The following is a 12,157-nucleotide window of genomic DNA, read 5'->3' as shown; positions in this document are numbered from 1 at the left end:
CCTGCAGCAGCACTGTCTTTATAGCGAAAGAAAATTTTGATTACAGTCAATAGTGGTAACAGGGTTTATTAGAGTTAATAGGGTTTTTTCAGCAAGAAGCTCTTTGAAAACAGGGAGCATCCAACCCAATAGTGGCAAGGGCTCATTTAAGCAGCTGGAGTACAGAGTTTTTAAAGGCAACGAGGGGGTTTCCAGAATGGAAGTTACAATGATTTGGGTCTTATGTATGTATGCGTGCCCTTAATTGAAGAGAGGCTCTTCCAGGGTGGGAGTCTTTCTGCCACTGGTTTCACAGGTGTACTTTTCTGATGGAAGCTGGTTATTTGATAGGGTTATCAGAAACGTTTTTAACTGTCAAACTGTTCTTTTTGGAAAGTCGTTGCAGTTGGGATGTTTTGAAAACTCTCTGTTGGCATAATTTAGCCATTTTGACTTAACTGTTCTCAGAAAGGTTTTGGACCTGGCACAAATGGCTATTACTTTTATTTAATGTTTAACACTTAGTAGCAGCTGAATACAACTGGCAGTTTTTCCAACCTTTGGAGAACCCACCTTTACCTCCACCAAGAGACACCAACACCAGAGTGCTGTGCCCCTCCTCCAAGTTTCAAATCTTACTAAATTCTATCTTTTATTTCTGTTCCCCAGCCCTAGGGATAGTCACTTCTTTCAGTTTCTACCTCCATGATACGTGAGTTTTTTTTACTTTTTCAGTTGACCGTTTAACTACTTTTTACCTTGTTAACGATGCTTTATATTAAATTTTCTGTGTGGAATAACTGGTATGGTTTCTATCTCCTGAAGGGACCCTGATACTGATACAGATACATATGATGGCTAACATTTTGGTCTGAGCAAACATATGAGTGGTGGCATGATTTCTAAGGTAGGGAAGACTGAAGGAGAAACTGGCAAGACAGAAGGACAGGCTGCTTGAGAAGAGGGGGAGGAAAAAGGGTTAAAGCAAGGAGAGAGGAAGAAAATCAAGTTATTGGTCAAGATACTAGAACAGCAAGTGGGCAAACAGTAGAATTCCCAGTTGCAAAACAGAAGGTAAAAGGGAAATTCTTTTGGGGGGAAATTTATTACAGCTTGGCAGCAGCTCCACAGAAACAGCCTAAGTTAGGGTGATATATAAAGCAATGGTAATCAGACCACTCAGGCTGAGAATATAGGGCAAGAATCATGAATCAAATACCTTCAGTAACAAATGTGTAGTCTGGATAAGACAGTGGGGTCCTTACCAGAGAGTATATGCCCTGCCTAAAGTATTAAAATCAAAATTAAAAAAAAAAAAAAACTATGCCTAAAACAATTCTGGAGGTAGAGAATTCAGCCTTTACCCTTCTCTCTGGATGAGTGTGAGAAACGGTAAAGACTGAGACCAGAACCCTACAGAACACTAATATTTAAGGAAGTAAAAGAAGAGCAACGTGGGGGAGAATGGAAAGGAAGAAAACCAAGAGCCTTACATCACAGTAACCCAGTGGGGACAAAGTAGCAAGGTGAGAGGTAAACGGAATGAAATGCTATTGAAGTGCAGTGGGAAGGAGAATGAAGGGGGATGAGACACTGGATTAAGCCCTTGAGAGGTGGCATCACCGTGGACTTTTTCAGTTGAGTGGTAGAGGCAGAAATGATTCAATGAGTTGGGAAAGAAGTAGAAATGAAGACGTTGAGTTTAGAAGTTTGAAAGTAAAGAACAAAGATAGGGCAATACCTTAAAGAGGTGGAAAGGGTCAGAAGGCTGTTCTAATTTCTTTTTGTTTTAGGGAGGGGATTAAAAAAAAAACTAAACACGTAGGAAGAAGGAACTTGACAGAGCAAGGCAAGAAAGGATGGAATGGGAGTGGTTACCTTTATATTAAAAAATAGCCTTTTCTGCCTTAAAAAAAAAAAAAAGATTAGCAATGTTTGGAAAGAGGAATCACATCTGATGGCATCTATTTTCTGGGAGGTAGGAGCCACGTGCTAAGTATGAGATAGGGCCTCAAGAGAAAGTTCGTTGTATAAAAAACTTCAGAAATGTATTAGGGAAATGAAATAGGGACAAATAAAAAGACAGCTGAGTATGACGAAAACTGAAAAAGTACAAATTAATGCAGTTATGCAAATTCCTTTCCCACAAATGTTTAGTAGCCAAAAAGCAGAAATGGAGAAGGCAGAGGTCTAGATGGATCTAGCATGCCAACCAAGCACAGTGCCCAAAGCAGACTTGTAAAATGGCTAGGCAGTCCAGGGGGAATGTAACAGAAGTAAGCAACAGGGCAGAGGCTGGGTGGCAAAGCCAGTGACTGTCATGTGGTGACTGGAGCCATGAACAAGTAAGGAAGGATGAAAAGCGGGGACCAGGAGGTCCAGAAGAGTGTGTACAGCAAGTTCTGAAGGAAAAGAGGTTGAAATCAGGGAGTAGGATTTTGAATGTCAGACTGTTGCATAGAGCAAGTCTGAGTAAACTGCTTCAGGCTATGAGAAGATTAGGTTGGTGGAGTGAAGAAAAGGGTTGCTAAAATATCTCAAAGAACTTTAACACTGAGGATTTGGGTGTGGATGCTGAAGACACCCAGGATAATGACTAAAGAAGAAAATTCTGAGCAGATGCAAACTCCTCAACAAATGTGAGGTTAGTAATTTCCACAAACATGGGAGAGTGTAAGTATTTGCTAACAGACACACATTTCAAAAGATAAAGGCAATTAGACTATAAATTGCAGTGGGGAGTACAAAGAGTAGGTACTGCCTCTTGGTCCCCCTCATATTAGGGAAAGAGAAAATGAGTAATACACCCACTCCTCACTTATCGATATGTTTAGGTTCCAAAGACTAGGTTATTATGTGAAAACTGGCATTATTCAAAATGGAGGATGACTACATCAGATCACAAAAGGGAGATGACTATATCATTACATAAGTGCCAAATTATATCATTACATAACTGCCAAACCACTGAGAATCATGGCCCAGCCAGACTGGTACATAACCTTAACTATCACATAACTGTAACCATCAAAGTCAGTGTTACTCTTGCCTCGCACCTTGGCATCCAATACTGCCAGATGTACATTGTTAATACACAAAATAGATAGTAAATTGTTTACTATTGTCATAAATGTGAATGTCAGACAACGAGACAGTCGATAAGTGAGGAGTAGGTGTAACTACCTGAGAGGATAATGTTATCGGAAGCAGGGATACCCACCACACAAAGCTGAGTAAGAAAGCAGACCCTAACATCAAAGCATTTTATAGATAAAGCGTACATACCAGGTCTGAAATCATGTCCCCACTGACTACAGCAGTGAACTTCGTCCACAGCAATTCGAGTAAATCTTCTTGCTTCATAAGCTTTCTCTAGTTTTGACATAAACATTTTGCTTTTTGCAATTTTCTCTGGAGTCACATAAATTAGCTTTAACTTGGAATTTTTATTGACCATTTCAGCATGAACCCATTTCACATGTTCCTATCAAAAGGCAAAACAGACACAATGATAGCATAACTAAGCTAGCAAACTGCAATACTAAGTGCTAAATGAAGACATTACGCCACAATGGCCTTGGGGTGTTCTAGCAGCTGCTGTTTAGTTCATTAAAGTGGAAACCATGCCCCAGTACTTAAACTTCGTGGCAGCTGTGTAAACAGCATTTTAGTTATTTACTTAAACCCAAATTGTTGGTGACAAAAATATAACCTTGCTTGACAACAAAGAGAACAAAAATTGAATGTGAAAAGGCACTTCAATAAAGAGCATCTATTGGAGCCCTGGTGGCACAGCAGTTAAGATCTCAGCTGCTAACCAAAAGATTGGCAGTTCAAATCCACTGCTGCTCCATGGAAACCCTATGGGGCAGTTCAACTCTGTCCTATAAGGTGGCTATGAGTTGGAATCAACAGCAATGAGTTTGATTTTTAGAGTTTTACTGGTGCTCTGGTGGTGTAGTGGTTAAGAGCTCAACCGCTATTCAAAAGGTCAGCAGTTCAAATCCACCAGCTGTTCCTTGGAAGCCCTATGGGGCAGTTCTACTCCATCCTAGAGGGTCGCTATGAGTTGGAATTGACTCAACAGCAATGGATTTGGTTTTTTGGTTTTATGCTATGAAGGCATAATTCTAAGTTCATAATAAAAGCCAACATGTGAGCTAAATGAAGTAGCTGTGATTACAACCAAAAAAAAAACCAAACCCATTGCCAGCAAGTTGATTCCAACTCACAGTGACCCTATAGGACAGAGCAGAACTGCCCCATAAGGTTTCCAAGGAACAGCTGGTGGATTCAAACTGCTGACATTTTGATTAGCAGCCAAACTCGTAACCACTACGCCACTAGGGTTCCTTATAAAGGTAGGTTTTATTAAGTTTAACATTTTATTTATAATCACTTCATAGACAGATCTATAAACAAAATTTTTCCTTATTAGCTACTTTAATAATGCTATCAAATCTACTTATGATCTCTTAAATATAAAAGCCATACAGTTTTATATTTTATTCATTAAATTCAGATTGTAACCAAAGGGAAAAAAAAAAGTAAGGTAATATTTATTACATTCTTAGTGCTCTGATACTATTTTATATAATATTTGGCAATTAGATGCCATTTTTCCCTTCTAACCTAATGGGCCCAAAACGTGTAAAGAAACCACGAAAAATGATATAAACAGAGACAGTCGAAACTGCTTTCATCAGCCCATCAAAAAAAGTAGTTCATTAACTCCTAGAGATACCCTGAATTCTGTTAAGAAATAGCTAAAGTGTATTAAACATTTTGACTGGTTCTAAATGTCCTAGAAGCCTTAGGGAAGCAAACATAAGGCTATTTTTTCAAAAACGGGCAGGTGCCATAAAATACTAGAACCAGAAACTCTGGCAGAATCAATGGAGAACCAAGGTTTGAAAACACAAAAAAATGTTGTACCCTAAGAACTATTAGTGAAAGCAACCAGAAAACTGGACTGGACTTATGTTTTCTCTTTTACCTCCCCAACTTGTAATTATTGGCAACTTTCTAAGCTACTTTCTATCACTATTACTCTTTCTTCTTCAGTTTTAAGAAAGTATAGAAGGTCGATGTTCTCAACAGATTCATTCTGTTGAATGAGAGAGCAGTTGTAATGTAATTATATAAGAGTTTAAATGAAACAAAAATATATGAGAAAAACCAAAGGGACCAGGGCTACTTAGTGAAATGGCTGGTTCCGCGTCTGGGCGGGAAATGTACAAAATGAACATGGGATATCTTGTTATAAAAGAAGGAAGCTATCAAAAGACTACTTCAGCATAAAAGAGAATAGTAACTATGAATTGAAAAAAAAAAATTTTTTTTTAATTCAAAAAATGAAGTACATCAAATATGTGAAAAATCTATTATAAATAATTTTCTAACACCTGAACAAAATAAAAGAATATATTGACCAACTTTGGAGAATGCTGGGAAATCAACTCATTTTGAAAACTGGCAAAGAAAGAGAAAGAACCAAGTATTTTCATCCTGCAAAGAGTTAATGAGGAAAAAGTTCCTTTACAGAAAATGTCTAGATAATATATAAAGTAGGAAAGATAATGAGTCCCTCGTGGTACAGTGGTTAAGAGCTTGGCTGCTAACCAAAAGGTTGGTGGTTGGAATCTACCATCTGCTCCACAGGAGAAAAATGTGGCAGTCTGCTCCGGTAAAGATTTACTGCCTTGAAAACCCTATGGTGGCAGCTCTACCCTGTCCTATAGAGTCACTATTGAGTTGGAATAGACAGCAATGGTTTCGGGTTTTTTGGGTAGGGGGGAGGGTGGGGTTTAATGAGTCCTTGGGTGGTACAATCAGTTAAGGGCTCGGCTACTAAACAGAAAGGTTTACACTTTTACTCCATCAAGAGGAGCCTGGGAAGAAAGATCCTGGCAATCTATTTATGAAAGGTCACAGCCATTGAAAACCCTACAAAGCACAGTTATACTCTGAAACACATGAGGTCGTCATGAGTCAGAACTGACTCAACGACAACTGGTTTAACAAAATAATGGATCTAAGGCAAGTAATAATTATCAGTGGCTGCTAAAACCATTAGATGAAAAACTGATAGATGTCTGGAAATTGTTAAAAATGAATATGCAGAGAGAGAGGAGGAAGGGAAGATTGGGAGTACACAGATATAACAAGATCGGCCAGATGTTAATAACTGTCAAAGGTGGGTACTAGGTACATGGCAGTTATTATTCTCTTTACTTTTAAATAGTTTTGAAAATTTCAGTAATATGTTTTTTAAAAGAGAATAGCAGGGAAATGCTTTATTCTACACCAATGCTTTTATTCACATGAGGGTAAACTATTCCCAAACAGAAGAAACTTCCCAGGGGTAGGGTATCTTGTCATTAATTCATTTTTTGTATTTAATTACATTGCACAATTAGAAATCATTGCTTTTGATTTTAGAATGAATACAAAACACAGGTTGGCAGATATTTCCTCTAAGGACCAGATTTTGTGAGCCACACAGTCTCTACTGCAACTACTCAACTCTGCCAGTATAGTGTGAAAACAGCCACAGACAATAAGTGAATGAACAAAGTTTCAATAAAACTTTATTTACAGACAATGAAATTTAAATGTAATATAATTTTCATATTTCACAAGACATTTTTTCTATGGCTTTTTTTTAACCACTTAAAAATATTTTTAAAACCGTTTTAGCTCCCAGGCCAGACAAAAATAAGACAGTGGACCGGAAATAGCCCGTGAGCAGTAGTCTGCCAACTCCTGATATAAATAGTTGTCAGTTTATAATTTTATAAGCAACTCAAATGCAGTTAAGGCTCCTACTTCAGTGAACAGTTTAAATTTTTTTAAAAAGCCACAGCAACTTACCTTAGAACTAGAAGCATTTAACATGGTAGCTGAAACTCCTAATTGTTTTAAAACCATTAATTGGTCTTCCATAAGAGAGATCAATGGACAAATCACAAGTGTAAAACCTAAAAAAGACAAAAATCCACTTTAAACTGTACATCATCTTCAGAATGATTTGCCACCATTCAACTTCTTTACCATAACCCATAGCCTGTGGGCAGCACCCATCGATTCAGGCGAATTTTCAATGCAACTACCACCTATTTTTAACCCTCACTAATAAAGAAGGTAGATAAGAATATTTGGTCATAGGAGGTGAGTATAAGCCAAATAAACAAAAACGAGACTAAAGAGAAATTTCTTCTCTTATTCATTTTCTATAAAAATAAAGACAGATATCAACATTTTGAATGTTTAATTTGCTATCATTTTTAACAATCAGTATTGGTAATCTCAGTAAAATAATGTAAATTGGGTCAAAGAACACACAGTTGTATCAGGGAAAAATCATCCCAAAGCTTTCCAAAGAAAACACAGCAACCTATATAGCTGAGAAGGGCAGCTGTGTGAGTATTCTTCCACTTACTGCACCACATTCATTTATTCTGAGTAGAAATCAGTGAATAGTTTATTGACTAAATGAAGTTCTGTTAATATACCCCTTTCTCTTATGACAGAAATTGTTCATAACTGCCAGAGCTATTCTACATTGTTAAAATCATATGAGCATACATTTCTGCAGTTTGTTCCTTGTAATAACCTCATAGCTCACAGTGACCCTATAGGACAGCATAGAATAACTGCCCCATAGGGTTTCCATAATCTTTAAGGAAGCCGACTGCCACATCTTTCTCCTGTGGAGTGGCTGGTGGATTCAGACCATTGACCTTTAAGTTAGCAACTGAGTACTTTAACCACTGTGCCAACAGGGCTCCTTGTGGGGAGAGGGGAGCAGACCCATTTAAATAAACATTCTCAGATTAAGACGTTACCAAGATTTCACCCTCTTTCCTGTATTTTCACCTTCTTCATTACTGGTGCCTTCTCAGTGTATTTAAACATGGTCACATCTCTCTCATCTTTGAAAAAACCCTAGACACCTAAATTATGACTCTCTATCTTTTTCCCTTCATAGCCAGTTTCCACACTCCTTGTCCTACATTCATTAGCTTTCTCTCTTAGATCCACCCTTTAAACCCAAATACCCCCGCAAACAGTCCACCTGGATGTTTTATGCCATTGCTGTACACCATAACGACCCTACAGGACAGAGTAGAACTGCTCCATAGGGTTTCCTAGGCTATAACCTTTATGAGAGCAGATTGCCAGGTCTTTCTCCTGAGGAGCCACTGGTGGATTCGAACAGCCAACCTTTAGGTTGACACCCAAGTGCTTAGCCATTGCATCACCAGGGGCATCTTAAATTCAACATGTCCCCAGTTGAATTCATTACCTTTTGTCTTCCCATTCCTAAATAAGGTCTTTCTCTAGTGCATCCAAGTTCAGCAAACAATCTCACCATTTGCTCAAGCCTAAAATTTCTCCTTTGCCCCACATCCAATCAATACCAAGTCCTACGGAATCTACCTCCCAAGTATTTCTGAAACCCTTTCATCTGCTGAAATTATCCTTCTAAAACACAAACATGACAAGTCATTTACCTGTCTAAAACCATTCAACAGCTTACCACTAATCTAAGGAAAAGTTTTAAAAATAGCTTAAAAGGCTCTTTCTGCATCTCTCACCACTGCCTACTATACGACAATTCTTCTAAGTTACTGCATGCACTGTATCACGCATGTTCTCTCTTACATTTGGGCTCTCACACATGCTGTTTTCCTGAATAAACACTTTTTTTCTCCCAGCTCCCTTTTGCCTACTTATCTTAGTTTTCAGCCCAAATGACACTTCCTCAGGGTAGCAATCCCTGATACCCCTAGGTCAGATTATCACACAGATTCTTTAGTTCCCTATTAAAACCTTTATCCCCAGACCATTATTGCAAATACTTGCAATTACATGTATTTTCTAGATAAGGGGTCAGCAAACCAAGGGCTAGCTGCCTGCTTTTGTATTAAAGTTTTACTGGAACACAGCCACATCTGTTTGTTCACACATTGCCTATAGCTGCTTCGGAAACCCTGGTGGCATAGTGGTTAAGTGCTACGGCTGCTAACCAAAAGGTGGGCAGTTCAAAGCCACCAGGCACTCCTTGGAAGCTCTGTGGGGCAGTTCTACTCTGTCCTACAGGGTCCCTATAAGTCAGAATTGACTCAACAGCAACAGGTTTTTAACATAGCTGCTTCATGCTGTAATGGCTATAATGGCAGAGTAAAGTAATTGCCATAAAGCCACATGGATCACAAAACCTAAAATATTCACTCTCTGGCCCTTTAAGAAGTTTGCTGGCCTCTGCTCTTTGTTGTTGTTAGTTGCCCTCAAGGTGATTCTGACTCATGGCAACCCCATATGTGCAAAGTAGAACTGCTCCGTAGAGTTTGCAGGCTATGATTTTTGGAAGCAGATAGTCAGGCCTAACTTCTGAGGTGCCTCTGGGTGAGTTCAAGTCGCCAATCTTTTGGCTAGCAGTAAAGCACTTAACCATTTACAGCACCCAAAGATTCCGACCTCTGCGCTATACCCTTGCTAATTTCAACTGCAAAATCAGTATTTCCTGGGAGCTTGTTAGAAATGCAGAACCTTGCGTCTCAAACCTGACTTGGGTCTCACACTAAATCATAACCCGCATGTTAAAGGATCCCCAGGGGATTCTTATGCACACAAAAGTTTGAGAAAGCACTGCTAGACTCTATGAATTCCATGAAATTGAGACTGTGCCCATTTTGCTCACTGCTGTATCTCCAGTGCCTACCACCACAGCAGATACTCAATAAAAATCTGGGATTAGAATCCAGGTCTACTGAACCCTTTGCCAGTGCTTTTTCCCTTACATCATGTTTTTAAATTATGTTTTAGGAACTAGATAAAAAGCATTACTCTCAGAAGCTTTTATTGTTTCCCCTTCATGAGAACCCTTCAAATGTATGAATAAAACAACAAAAATGCATTTGATTTTTACATATATGTGGCTAGATATTATTTTTTAAAATATTTAAAAATATATCAAAAGGGAGGTGAGGCCAAGATGGCGGAGTAGTCAGATGCTTCCGGTGGTCCCTCTTATAACAAAGACCCCCCAAAACAAGTGAATCAATTATATACGACAATCTAGGGACCCTGAACATCGAAGGCAAAGTTAAGGAATCGGATTGAGCGGCGGAGTGTGGAGAGAGATGGTTCAGAAGCAGCGTGGAGTTGCCAGACCTGACCTGCTAAGAACCAGCACCCTGCAGGCTGGAATGGCTACCATACAATGTGAGGCAAGCAGTGGCATTTGGGACACGTTTTCCACATTGGGAGAGACAGAGCAGCAGAGAATCTGCTTAACCCTCCAGAATCAGCGAGAAGCGGCCCTCAATTGGCAAAAGATAAGTACCCATATAACCTACTGTGCAGATCAAAAAACACCCTGTTTGGGAAGAACCTCTCTCCCATTTATCTGCTCCCTCCCCACTCTGCACCTGTCCCACGCTGGCTTCAGTGACTGATGCTTCCCTTGGGCCAGAAGTAGGGCCCTTCATGCGCCCTGAGGCATTCTCCCGGCCTGGGGGAGGCAACAAATTAACAAGCAGGAAAAAATAATGTGCCAGCTCCTCTAAGCCAGAAACTCAGGACAAGTACAGCTCCTTTGCTTGGGCACAGACATAAGGGTCCATGGACTTTAAATGCCTTTTACCCCTGCATAGACCTGTGTGAACCTATATCAGCAGTGTAGGCCTTCATTAGCACAATACAACAGGGTATATACCTGAAGCCTAATTTCACTGCATCAGCTATGTGGCAGGTGGGTGACATCTGACACCACTCTGCCCATTAAGCAGGGTCCTCACGTACTCACATCAGGGGCCTGAGGACTGGTGGCTCCACCTGCGCCACCTAGCCACCAGCAACAGGGGTCCAAGGATAAGTAGTGCTTCCCAGTCCTTACAGCCAACAGCACTGAGTGCCCATAGTCCAGATGCAAAACCCACCCACCTACACACTCCAGGGAACAGGGACACACCTTCCTCCCAGACAGAGGTGGCTGTCAGCCCCCTGCCTTGCTCAGCACATGACCCCCTACTACAGCCAGATGCCTGTGCCTACTCTAATCACCCCTGCCCATCTAGGACTGTGGATCAGAGCCTGCGCTACACACCTGGTGACTACATGGACACCTGAGCTGAATCCATATAAGAAAAGTAAATGGACTCCTGGGCTCATATAAAAAAAAACTAGTAACAAATCTAACCACCTCATGACAAGATCTTAGAGCTTCAAAGGCACCAATAATCAAACTAGCTCACAGAAGCAGCATATTTGGGCATATCGAAAAACAAAACAAGAAGCTAGGACACAGTAAGCAAAACATAAAATAAATAAGTTATTGATGGCTCAGAGACACCAGTTAATAACAAATCACATAAAGAGGCAGACCACGAAAGCTTCAGCAAGTTCCCAAAAGAAAGAATCAAGAAATCTTCCGGAGGAAGAGAATTTCTTGGAATTACTGGAAGTAGAAAACAAAGGATTAATACACAGAACTCTTCAAGAGAACAAGGAAGGAGATCAGGTAAAATGCAGAACAAGCCAAGGAACACAGAGACAAAGCAACACAGGAACTTAAGAAGATTATGGAAGAGCACAATGACAAATTTAACAGGCTGCCAGAACCCACAGAGAGACAGCAAATGGAAATGCAGAAGGCTAAAATTTCAGAATTAGACAACTCAATAGAAAGTCATAGGAGCAGAATTGAGGCAATGGAAGTCAGAATTAGAGAGATTGAAGATAAAGCACTTGACACCAAGTTATTTGAGGAAAAATCAGATAAAAGAATTAAAAAAAATGAAGAAACCCTAAGAATTATGCAGGACTCTATCAAGAGGAATAACCTACAAGTGATTGCAGTAGCAGAAGGTGGCGGGGGGGGGGCAGCGGATAACAACATACAGAGAGAACTCTTGAAGATTTGTTGGCAGAAAACTCCCCTGATACCGTGAAGGATGAGAAGATATCTATCCAAGATGCTCATTGAACCCCACATAGGCTAGATGCCAAAGAAAGTCACCTAGACATTATAATCAAACTTGCCAAAAACAAAGATAAAGAGAATTTGAAGAGTGGCTAGGGATAAACAAAAAGTCACCTACAAAGGAGAGCCATTGAGACTAAGCCCAGACTACTCAGAAGAAACCATGCAAGCAAGAAGGCAATGGGATGA

The 12,157-nt window shown here is 39.9% G+C and overlaps 1 protein-coding gene across 1 annotated transcript in view; it reads right to left on the bottom strand.

Moving 5' to 3' along the window:
- Positions 1–12,157, bottom strand: part of RECQL (RecQ like helicase) — a 36,722-nt gene that overhangs the window by 10,009 nt on the left and 14,556 nt on the right. Inside the window, exons 5-6 of the mRNA XM_064284495.1 lie at positions 6,853–6,959; positions 3,265–3,463 (exon numbers count right to left, since the gene is read on the bottom strand). Of these exons, the coding sequence (XP_064140565.1) occupies positions 3,265–3,463; positions 6,853–6,959 (306 nt within the window). The remainder of the gene's footprint in view (positions 1–3,264; positions 3,464–6,852; positions 6,960–12,157) is intronic.

Source organism: Loxodonta africana, chromosome 4, assembly GCF_030014295.1.
Source record: "Loxodonta africana isolate mLoxAfr1 chromosome 4, mLoxAfr1.hap2, whole genome shotgun sequence".
In the NCBI taxonomy this organism is placed as follows: domain Eukaryota; kingdom Metazoa; phylum Chordata; class Mammalia; order Proboscidea; family Elephantidae; genus Loxodonta; species Loxodonta africana.
Note: the sequence above shows the minus strand (reverse complement) of the source record. Positions and strands in the feature narration are given on the sequence as shown.